This window comes from Tenrec ecaudatus, chromosome 6, assembly GCF_050624435.1.
Source record: "Tenrec ecaudatus isolate mTenEca1 chromosome 6, mTenEca1.hap1, whole genome shotgun sequence".
NCBI lineage: Eukaryota > Metazoa > Chordata > Mammalia > Afrosoricida > Tenrecidae > Tenrec > Tenrec ecaudatus.
In genome coordinates, this window is record NC_134535.1 from 74,697,440 (window position 1) to 74,710,052 (window position 12,613).

General features: G+C 44.4%; 1 protein-coding gene across 1 annotated transcript; it reads left to right on the forward strand.

Annotated features, from left to right (window-relative positions):
• Positions 1-270: 270 nt before the first annotated feature.
• On the forward strand, positions 271-10,000 carry LOC142450871 (retinol dehydrogenase 16-like). The gene is made up of 4 exons (XM_075552806.1): positions 271-583; positions 7,881-8,139; positions 9,074-9,237; positions 9,783-10,000. The coding sequence occupies exons 1-4, from the start codon at positions 271-273 to the stop codon at positions 9,998-10,000; spliced, it is 954 nt and encodes a 317-aa protein (XP_075408921.1).
• Positions 10,001-12,613: the final 2,613 nt, after the last annotated feature.

Below are 12,613 nucleotides of genomic sequence, written 5' to 3' on the forward strand. Positions count from 1 at the left end.
GAGATTGGCTGGGAAGAGGAAGGCTTCTCAGACAGATAGGTGGCTAGGAAGGCGGTCATTGGGAAATCCAATGACATTAGACCTGGTATCAGTAGAGCAGAGTCCACAACTTTGGACCAAGGTCAGTCATGCATATGAGAGGAATTAAACAGCAAGATAGCTGAGGATCCTGTGCCAAAGAGGCTGAAGAGCAGCTGACTGCACGGCCCTCCGGATTTGGGAGTCCCGGACCCCTTTCTGATCCAGCCTGTCTGTCTCCTGAAGGAAGACATGTGGCTCTACCTGGCAGTTCTCGTGGGCCTGTATCACCTTCTGCGCTGGTACCGGGAGAGGCAGGTGGTGAGCCACCTGCGAGACAAGTATGTCTTCATCACGGGCTGTGACTCGGGCTTCGGGAACCAGCTGGCCAGGCAGCTGGACCTGCGAGGTTTGAGGGTGCTGGCTGGGTGTCTGACGGAGCAGGGAGCCGAGCAGCTGAGAGCCAAGACGTCAGACAGACTGGAGACAGTGATCCTGGATGTCACCCAGACAGAGAGCATCACAGCAGCCTCCAAGTTGGTGAAGGAGCGTGTGGGCGACAGAGGTACCTTCCAGATTCCTGTTGTTTGTGTCAGTTTGATTCTTGTCTGTGTGTGACTGGGAGACCTTTCTTCTGCTGCCTGGAGAGATGCCTATGGCTGAATTCCCGTGCTTCAGGGTGAATCCATACTTGCTCATCCAGATCACCACCCTGCCAGCCCGAATTCCTTCTCTTTCCCTCTCTCTCTCCAACTCAATTCTGAGGCTCGGTAGTTTTAGTGAGTATGTGCTTATGACAATTTGGTCTTTTGCAATTAATATCTCTTCTCTTCTCTTCCCTTCCCCTGAGCTACAGTTCTTGTTTTGTTTGAGTCTGTGCCTCTGAGGTGGGGATCGAGGCTGACTTTCTGTCAGAACCTTTCAGTGGGAGTTTGCGGGGGCCACACTGGAGGCGGATTCGCATCCTCAGTGCTGTGTTCTTCAGGAAGACCGGAGCCACCTATGCAGAGAATGAAGATAAGCCCATTTTCAGAGGAGTGCAGGGTACGAATTCCACCAGCCACTCCGTGGGAGACAGAAGGGAGTTTCTACTCCTGTAAACAGTTCCAGTCTAGAAAACTCACACACGCAGTCTACCCTGTCCTATGGGGGTTACTGGGATTCGGCACCCACTCAATGGCAATGAGTTTGGTTTGACAGAAGGGCCTTCTAGGACAAGGTCTACTACTCCATATTGTTTTCAATGCTGTAAATCTTTGTGAAATTCAACTGGCTCATCGTTGTCCAGTGGTGAGTTCTAACTGCTGACTCCAGATTACCGACTGGAAACTGGATCCCGGAGCCTTTGGAATACTTTGGAACTTCCTTTTTTGAGGGAGAGGTGAAGGTATCTTTAACTTCTTCATCTGACTGTAAATCTGAAACATGAGTATTGTGCAAGCGACAGTAAGAGATAAAGATCAAAGCAATATTGGATCATTATTTCATCACCAAGAGATAACAACTGTTAATATTATGACATGTATGGGATTATATTTTGTATCCTTTTCATTTAAAGCGGAATGAGGAATGTCTGGTACTATATTCCTGAGTGGATATTTTTGACTTAGTTTCTGTTCAGCCCTTGTTGACCCAGGCCACATGCTGTGGACTACTGAGACTTTAGACTTTCTCATTTCTAGGCCCACAACGTCCTTCATAGGCTAAACCAGAGAGATTTGATGTGGAAAAACCACTAAGTGAACTGGGCTTTACCTCAAACTCACCTATTGTGAGTTAAGGAGCCAACACGCTCCCTTGGACATCAGACTGAAACTCCTTAGTGTGAGAGGAAGCAGATAACTGCTATCCCAATGTTATGTAATTGATGGTCCTTGGACTTTAGTTTTTATCTCTTGCCTTATACCATATATTTATTATTTTAATATCTGCCTTTCTTTCTTATGACATGTCTTAATCTGTTACATATGGATCGCCTTTCTGAATGAGTGTTATTGAGAGTTTGCCATATCACCAACCTATATGGTTTGTGTAAATAGCGTCTAATCACTTAAAAATTTAATCTGTAAAAAAAGCAAGCCAGCCTATACTTGTATTTCCTCTTATCAACTTTGTTTAAAATCTACACCATTGCCTAAATTAATGACATTATCCATAGAAGTGCCTTATACTCCAAGGGGATGATTTATAATATTCTCTATCATAAATGATGGTGACATCCCCAAAGTGAACCAGAGACACATATAAACCATAGACATATATAGACCATAGACATATCAGTGGATTTTGGCCTCACACTTAATTCTAGCTACAGTTAATTCTAGCTAACAAATCTAAGAACAAATTGTTCTTAGGACATGACCCTACTCGATACTCACCTTCGTAAAGAAGTCACTGAAAATATAGGTGCTATAGTAATGTATGCTGAAGAAACCAGATGGTGCCTGGCTATCAGAAAAAAAAAAAACGTGTCTAAGGTCTTAAAGGTCTGTCTTCTATGTCAGGTGTCAACCAAGTCCACATGGAAAAGCACAGCAGCCTGTGTGATCCAAGGATTGCAAATAACAAAGTCCAAATCCAAAAGAAAGACTATTAGAGTGTAAGTTGTAAACATCTGGTTTACAGAAGGCTATGGTTGATAGTGGAAACCTAAAATCCATTTCCAGGGTGTTTTCGCCCAGGTTGACTAGAGAAACAAACCAAGAGACACTGATGTGTCCAAGCAGGAGATTTATGTCAAGAAGCAGTCATACATCAAGTAAGCATCCCAGCCCAATCCAACTCAAGTTCCTAAGTCCTACACTAGTCCACAAGTCCATACATCTTCAAATCCACACAGAAATGATGCGAAATGTAGGAAGATCGCAGGCTGGTGGGTGGAAGTTTGTGTGGACCTAATGCTTGTGGCTCTGGCAGTAATCAGGGTCAGCCAGCAGGAAGTTGAAGGCAATGCAGAGAGAGGGGAGATTCCCAGAATCGTCCTCATGAGCAGGCCACACCCACAAGGAGGCCGCATCAGGCTGTGACCTGCTTGACAACCTAAACTCCACCCCTATACTTTACATGTCTTCAAGTTGACATGAAAGCATGTAACTACCCACAGGGTCCTCACATGGATTAAGCCTCCAGAGAATCCCCTCTAACCATAGTAGAGGGAGGTCAACAGTTTTTTTTTAACTAAATAAAGGGTGTTGTAACATTATTATGGAAGATGTAATACATTATCATTGGATCTTCCATTTGACACATATTAATGTTTCTGTTTTTAAATTTTTAATTTTTCTTGTTCTCTTGGATTGAGGTTTTTCTTTTTGTCTATCACTGTTGTTGGTTTGTTGACTTGCTTGCTTGCTCCTGTTTGTGTTTTCTCTGATTTTCTGTGTATGAAATCCAGGATAGGTAGATCTACAGAGACAGCAACTGGATTAGTAACTACCTGGGCGTATGGCAGGGAGAGATGGGGTAAATGGAGAGCTAACAATGAAAAGAAAATGTTCTGAAATTGATTGTGGCAATGACTGCAAGACTCTTCTTTATATGATTAAACTATTAAATTATATGATACATAAAGGACATGCCAATAAAAATATTCTTAAGTGATGAGTTTTATAATATAATGAAAACTTCTTCTGAAACGTAATACTTTAGAATTTTCTATTGCTATGAATTGGAATTGATTTGACCACAGACAACAATTACCACATCTTTTTTCTGTCCCATCCCACTGCCAGGCAAATGGTTGCAACCCTACGTGTTCCGGAGGAGAACTTCTCCGTTGGCTTTTCAGAACTGTATTCTTTTACTTCGGCATTATGTATTTGAACAGCACTTTGTTTCATATTGCAATTGTTTCTTACATTTTATTATCTTAAATCATTTTTAAACTAAATGGCTCTAAACATGTACATTGGTAAGATTCATCAAAATAAAAACATTTTCATTTCTATATGGGCGGGGCATGTCTCTGAGCAGGGGAAGGGCTCATCCATCTCTTTGGTCAAGTACTTCGAAAATCAACAGCTACCACCCTCAACCCGAACTCAGCTGGTACCTGCTCTGCTGCTCTAATGTCAGTTGGCGGTTAAATCTGTCATACTGCGTGTTCTTAGGGTGTGTACTTTTCCTCCCAAGCAATTTCTAGAGAAGGTTTTCTGAAACCTGGTTGGCCTAGGGACAAAGTGTGGTAAAAGTGGTCATCTGAGCTTGGAGTGGGGGGTGCAGAGCGTGACATTTTCTGGAGCTCAGGATGTAGTCTGGGCACTAGGGCATGGGGTGAGCATGCCTGGTTCTGGTCATCCCAGCGTGGAAGGTAAGGCTTGCTCTCTACATAGATGGTGCTCTGTGTTTTATGCAAATTGGCTTCAAGGCAGTCCTGTTTTTCAAATGCAGGATTGTTCCCCAACCTCCCGCCAAAATTGGATTTCAAGTCTGTCTCCCCTCCCTCATTGAATAGTCATTTGTTTCCGTTGAATATTTCAGCCCTGGTGGGGCTGTGGGCTAGGCAGCACACCCACCAGCCTGTGCCCAGCAGAAACATGGAGCTGTCCCCGCCCGCAGAGTGACCGTCCAAGAAACCTAATGCCGGCTTGCTATGAGTTGGAACTGCTGTGACGGCAGTGGGTTTGTTTGGTTTTCTTCATCTGTTATTCCTATATTCTTCACAATGCTCTCCAATTCCCACCAGCCAGCTCCTCAGTACTCTCTTGCTTCTTCTTTTTTTTTTTAAAATCAAGTTACTGGGGGCTCATACAACTCATCACAAGCCATCCATCCATCCATTGTGTCAAACATATTTGTACAATTGTTGCCATCGTCATTCTGAAAATATTTGCTTTCTACTTGAGCCCTTGGTATCAGCTCCTCATTTTCCCCCTCCATCACGGACCCTTGATAATTTATAAATTATTATTATTATTGTCATGTCTTACACTGTCCAACATCTCCCTTCACCCACTTTTCTGTTGCCTGTCCCCCAGGGAGGGCGTTATATGTAGATCATTGTGATCGGTTCCCTATTTCTCCCCTACCTTCCCCTTATTCTCCTTGTATCTCTACTCTCATTATTGGTCCTAAGGGGTTTATCAGTCCTGTATTCCCTGTGTTTCCAGTTCCTCCCTCTACCAGTGTCCATCCTCTGGTCTAGCAGGATTTGCAACATAGGATTGGTATCCTGATAGTGAGGAGGAGGAAACATTAAAGAAGTAGAAGAAAGTTGTATGTTTGATCAGTGCTATACCTGACTGGCTCATCTCCTCCCCATGATCCTTCTGGAAGAGGATGTCCAGTTGCCTACAGATTGGTTTTGGGTCTCCACTCCGAAATCCCCCTCATTCACAATGCGATGATTTTTTGTTCTTTGATGCCAGATACCTGATCGTATCGAAACCCTATGATCACACAGGCTGGTGTGTTTCTTCTATGTGGGCTTTGCTGCTTCTGAGTTAGATAGTCACTTGTTTATCTCAAGCCTTTAAGACTCCAGACATTATATCTTTTAATAGCCGGGCACCATCAGCTTCCTTCACATTTGCTTATGCACTCATTTTTTCTTCAGCAATCGAGTCAGAAAGGTGAGCATCATGAAATATCAATTTATACAACAGTTCTTGACTTGAGGGGGCATCAAGTCTATCATTTCCAACCAAATTGTGCTCAGATACTAGCTTTAATTTTGTTGTTGTTCCTTCGTTCTCTTACTCTCCTTGGTCCTCATTCTTCCTTTCTCCCTGTTTTCTCTTCTTTCTTCAGTATATCATTATTGAGCATTCACAATATAAGATACTCATAACTATCTGAAATTGTAAACGAGTATATCGTCATCAATGAGCAAAAATCCCCAAACTTTATTATCTGTGTTTCTAGACTAGTGATAATGGACAGGCTTTGTTTCTTTAACATTATTTCCTGCATATATATATATATATATATATATATATATATATATATATATATATATATATTGATTCTCCATCATCTACCGGGCACTGAACGAGGCCATGTAGAGCAAAAGGAGGAGAATGGCAAAGTGACTGTTCTCAGAAAACTAACAGGAGCTGTAATACCCACAGACACCACGTAGTTATTCATTCTACCCTCCAACCCCACTCATCTGCTAGCCCACCACTCGGCTGTCAGCCATCATGTCTGTCCGTGTTGTCATACTATGCTGGGTAACGTGCCACTAGGATGCTGGAAGCTAGGCATGTCAAACGGTAATAGAGTCAACCCTAGTGAACACATTTCAGCGAAGCCTCCAGACTGAAAATAGGAAGAAACAAGGGGCAGTACATTTCTGAGGGATTAGGTAATGCAAACCTTATGGATATCAGAGGAACATTAATGGATAGGGTGTCAAAAGATGTGCTCTTCAGGTTGAAAGACACTGAAATGGGACCGGGGAAGCACTGCCTCCTCAAAGTAGTGTCAGCCTTACTGAGGGGACAGAGCAAACCTTTAGAGACCTTCCCTTGCAGACAGAGCAGATCTCAAAATGAAAATAAACAGCTGGGAACATCCGTTAATAATCCGAATGTGAAACATAGGAAATACAACTCTCAGAAAATTGGGAGTTGCCAAAAATGAAATGAAACACATAAAGATCAATATCTAAGACATAGTGAGCTGTAACGGACTATCAATGAACAAATGATATGGTCTACCATGCTCAGATAGACAAATGTAGAGGAATCGTGTTGGATTCATCATCAAAAAGAACGTTTTAAGATAGATCATAAGGTCTAATGCTGTACGTGATAGGATACTACTATACACCTACAAGGAAGACCAGTTAATGCAACTACTAGTCAGTTGTACACACCAACTACGCAAGCCAATGATGAAGAAACTGGAAAGCTCTACCAGCGTCATCCCTCTGAAATTGAACAAGCATGCAATCAAGGTACATTGATAATTACTGGCGACTGGAATATACAAGCTGGAAACAAAGAGGAAAGCATAGTAGTTGGATAATATGACCTTGGTGAGAGAAATGAAGTTGGATATCTCAAGACAGAAGTTTTCAAGACCAATGACCTTGGGGGGTGGGGGCAGAATGGGAAAAAAGAGAAGGACACGAAGGGCTCAAGGGAAAGAAAATGTTTTGGAAATGATGATGGCAACATGTGTACAATTGTGCTTGACACAATGGATGCATGGATTGCCATAAGAACTGTAAGAGCCCCCAACAAAATGATTTATTAAACAAAGAAAAATAAATAAAATAGCATTAAAAATACAATTTAAAGAAGACCAATGACTTCTTCATTGAAAATACTTTTTTTTCTCAACCACATACACTTCACATAAGGACTTCACCAGATGGAATACACTGGAATCAAATTTACTACATTTCAGCCAAACTTAAGCCGGGGGCCAACTGTGGAAGAGACCACCAATTACTTATATACAAGTTGACATTGAGGGGGAATTATGGTGTTGGTGAAGAATATTTAAAATATGGTGGTCTGACAGAAAAACACATAAATCTGTCTTGGAGGAAACACAGCCAGAATGCTCCTTAGAAGCAAGGATGGGGAGCTTTTGTCTCAGGTACTTTGGACATGCTTATCAGGAGAGACCAGTCCTTGGCAAAGGACAGCACACACGCTTGGTGAAGTAGAGCGTCAGTGGAAAAGGTGAAGACCCTTGATTGGATGGATTGACACAGAGGCTGCAGCAGTGGGCTCAAGGGTAACCACAACTGGGAGGAGGACGTAGGACTCGGAAGTGTGTACTCCATGACACCTAACACCTCCCACCATAAAACATCTATCGGAATCTTTTCGCTCACAGTAGGACCCTAACTGTGTACCCACTCGGCATGCTTTTAGAATGTCTCCTCCCTAATTTCCCCCTGTCCACAGGTCTCTGGGGACTGGTGAATAATGCTGGCATAGCAATGCCCACAGCACCCAATGAGTGGTTGACCAAAGAGGACTTTATGAAGATGCTGGACGTGAATCTTCTGGGATTGATCGAGGTGACCCTGAGCCTGCTACCCCTAGTGAGGAAGGCAAGGGGCCGCTTGGTGAACGTGGCCAGTATCATGGGCAGACTGTCCCTTTTTGGCGGAGGCTACTGTGTCTCCAAGTATGGCGTTGAGGCCTTCTCGGACTCCCTCAGGTAGGCACCTGGGAATGAGGCCTCAGCATTGCGCTCTCACTTCTGTTTCCACTGAAGCCTTTCCCGGGGGGTTATTTTGATCTCAACTCTTTCGCCCCCTCTAAATTGGAGCCACCCTCTATACTCTCAGTGGAAGGAGTGGGGCCACCCCAGAGAGTTTCCTAAGACCTCTCCCTGCTCTGGAAATGGGCTCCCCTCTGGGAATTGTCTGAGGCACACTGAAGTATGGGGATTTGTTGTTTGCTGGGCGAACGCGCATATATCCACAGTGAGGCTCAGCGTCAGGGAACAATGGAAACGGGCAGTCATGTGATCCCATGCAGCAGAGTTTTAGTGTGGGGTCCGAGGAGTCTCAAAGTGTGACCTGCATCCGAGGCGGGAAGTCTGAAGGCAGAAAGAGACTCCTTGGAAGGCCAGTGTAAGAGCTCACTAGAGCAGAGCGCAAAAGGAGGACTAAATAATAAGCTGCGATAACCCTGAGGAGGCTTGCTGAGTGATGACTGAGCAGGAGGGAATTGGGAAGTGACAGCATTTCTTGGGGCTATCGTACAGCACATGTAGAATCAAGAGCTGACGATGCAAAATAATTTTTATACTTGTTTAACCTCTCACTCACTCTATCAAGTCAATTCCAACTCATAGCAACCCATAGGACAGAACAGAACTGGGACATTTTTACAGAAGAAACGACACTTTTACAGAAGTAGAAAGCCTCGTCGTTATCCATCAAATCGAACTATAGGTTCAGACCGCCTCCATGGCTCCCTCTACAGAGGCAATCCTACGGTCATTATTATTCTCTTATTACCGAAGGCCTTTCAGGATCCCTCGAGCTTCCAGCCCATTCCACCCCTGTCCTGGGATGCTTTTTGTCTTTGTTTTCGCTCTCTCACAGCATCTGAGGTACTTTCCCCTGTGTCTGTCTGTCTTGCAGGAGAGAGCTCTCCTTCTTTGGAGTGAAAGTGGCTATGATAGAGCCTGGTTTTTTCAAGACTGGAATCACCGACAAAGAGAACATGATACAGAACTTTCAGGCACTGTGGAAAAAGGCACCCCCTGAAGTCCAGGAGATCTATGGCGAGGACTTCCTGGCTTCCTGTGAGTGAGCTTTGGACAAGGCCGAGAGAAGCCAGCTCTTTCCTGGAAGGCCTTGGCTCATGACATAGTGCTAATATCTCTCACGTGGTCTGTCCTGCAGTGTTTGCCTCTCCAACAGAGGGGCGGCCACACCCCTGGTCCTCTGTCATCATCGGTAACTCACAGAAAGGGCCTCGCCTTGCTGACTGGGGCTGACGTCTCTGAGCCTATTATTTTGAAGCCTTAGAGGGAAGAGCCCATGGGCTCCCAGCAGGCCTGGTGTTAGGCCTCAGGGGCTTTCAGGCTCTCTTTCGAGGGTTGGTACAACACTCATACATTCGGTTCTGACTGCATCCTCAGACTGAACCCAGACAGGGTACTATGGAATGTCTCCTTAGAGACATGGCTGGTGAAGATTGTCTGGTAGGAGTAAGCATAGGAGACGGCTCTGGACTGTGGGGACTTTTCTTCCATATTTGGTCACAGGGGGAAAGGGATATAAGGAGTGGGAGTTGAAAGTAAAATCAATTCTTCATGTTTCTTTCTTTTTCTCACATGCTGGACAGACATCAAACTCGCTGGAAATATAGAGAAACAATGCTCCTCTAATCTGTCCTTGGTGACCGACTGCATGGAACATGCCCTGACCGCCTGCTACCCCCGCACCCGCTACTCAGCTGGCTGGGATGCTAAGCTCTATTACCTTCCCCTGAGCTACCTGCCCACAGCCCTGGTGGACACCATGGTCCACTTGAACTCTCCAAGGCCTGCCAAGGCCATATGAAGACTGAACTTGGGTACGTGATGGAAGGGGTTGGGGTGCTGTATGAGGGGGTTAGCTTAGGGGATAATAATAAGGTAGAGGGAGGAAGGGAGGCCTCAGTGTAGCATACTTAGGATACTCCCTTCTGACTCTTGACACATTTCTCAGGAATTTAGGATATTCCATGAAAAGAATCAAGATGGATGCCTTGAACATGGTAACCAATCTGATTTATTTCGTGGGTGGTCACACAACACTTCCGTAGTATAAGGAGGTTGCCTGTATCTGAATTGCCAGCGTGGTCCCAATGTAATCACAAGTGAAAGAGGACTCCCATCAGAGGGGTCAGAGTGAGGGAGTGAGAAGGTCCAATCTTTCGTCCCCACTGTTAAAGTGGACGAAAGGACCCCGAGCCGAAGAAAAAGTGCAGCCTGGAGAGGCTGAAAAAGTCATTCGAACCTGCAGAACAGAAAGCAGCCTTTCTGCCACCTTGATTTAAGCCATGTGAGACCCGTGTCAGACACGTGGCGTGCAGAAGTCTAAGGTAATCCATTGCTGATTTTTACTTACGTCACCTGGGGTTTTTTGTATGTTTTTTGTAGCAGCAACAGTAGATTTACAGAAAGATCAATGCAACCTCAGCAACTAAGGGGGAACTTGCTGCAGCTGTGAACACGGAGATCGTTTGTGGGGGACACACAAAAGACACAGGTGTCATACACTGATTGAATTAGGAAGCCCTGCATCTCTTTTACTGCACACACATGCTAGGGCAGTTTTTAATATATAAATATCATGTAGAATTACACAATTGCTACCACAATCAGTTTCCAACCACTCTTTTTCTCTGGGGACTCCTTGAAATCATCTGCCTTTTGCTACCCCAACGACCGCTGTATCCCTCCTTCTCCCCCCACCCCACCGGGCGGCTTACTCTACTTGTTGTCCCTATAGGGTGATCAATCCTAGGTGTCATGTGCTGAAAACACAGCTTCAAGCGGGTGACCTCCATTGACATAACACCTCTGAGATATACTCTAAAATGAACAATCAAACCCTACAGAAAACAATACATCCAAAACACTGAAAATTCTGGAAACCAGACCAGGTCCAGCCCGCATCATAGGGGGATCTGCTCACAATGTTTTGACTATTCAGGTTTTGACCCATTTTAAAGTTGTGCTAGTTTTAATGTTTTCTGCTTTCTTTTGATTGAAGTTTTTCTCTATTTTATTTTGTTACAGTCGTTAGCTGTTTCGCTTCTTTGGTTTCTTGTTTTTTGAACAACTTCTGGTATAAGAAATCCAGGATGGATGAATCTACAGAGACAGTCACTGGATTAATGGTTTCTTGGACACACGCAAAAGAGAAAAAAGAAAGAAACTGAAACATTTACTTGGGTTTTTGCTGGACTGCTATTTTGATATCTATCAAGTAATTGACATTGGCAAAGTATGATGACAAATGTTTATAACTTATATAAAAGTTTCACACCAATACCAGGAGGGTGAAGGGAGGGTGGGGTGGAGAGGGGGAACCAATGACAAGGATCTAACCTCTTCCCTGGGGGGTGGACAACAGAAATGTGGGTGAAGGGAGATGTTGGACTGTGTAAGAAATGACAAAACAATAAAATTTTTTAAAGTATCAAGGCTCTTGAGGGAGAAGGGAGCAGGGAGGGAGGGAAAAATGAACTGATATCAAGGGCTCAAGCAGAAAGCAAATGTTTTGAGAACGATTATTGCAACAAGTGTGCAAATGTGCTTGACACAATAGATGGATGTATGGATTGTGATAAGGGTTGTATGAGTCCCCAATAAAATGATTAAAATAAAAGTTCCACCTCTCCGTATTCAGCATGTCCAGATGAAGAGAGAACTTCCCTGATGTCAACTGGCATTACTTTGCTAATTTACATAATAAAAACAACCCGGTGTCTCTGTCTAGTGCTGTGCTCAAAGAAACAGACCTTGGCGTTCCTGGTGCCATCGTGGGTTACACAGGTCAGCAGTCTGAAACCACCAGTCGTTCTTGGGGAGAAAGAGAAATCTGTCCTGTCCCACAGGGGCAGTTCTACTCCACACTGGGGAGCCACTATGAGTCAGGACCAACCGTGTGGCCATGAGTTTGGAGGCTTTTTCAGGATGGCTTTAACAAACAAGTTTATGTCATCCCAACTCAGGAAGCTAAATGTCCAACTTCAGAGTGCCAGCTGCTCAGAGTGCCCAGGAATGACTTTCTCTCTGTGTTGACTCTGGGGGAAAGTTTCTGTCTTCTTTCAGGACCAATAGGCCCACCATTCCTTAGGTCTCACCCTGTGTCTTGGGATCAATCTTCTCTGTGTCTGGGAACCTTCACAGTGCATGGAAGGACCCCAGATCAATAGGACACGCTCTCTCTGACTGCTTTTCTGATGGTAGTAGGCCCGCCGATCTCTGAGGTCTCCTTTCTCCTTTGATTTCTTGTAAGCTAAACCTGCTGAAGAGCAAGGCTATCACGTTGAGGACTAAGGTGCACCTGGCCCACGTCATGGTCTTAGCAATGGCCTCGTATAGATGTGAGAGTTGGGCAATAAGCAGTAAAGACCACAGAACACTTGATCGTTTGAATTCTAGTGTTAGCAAAAGGGACCGA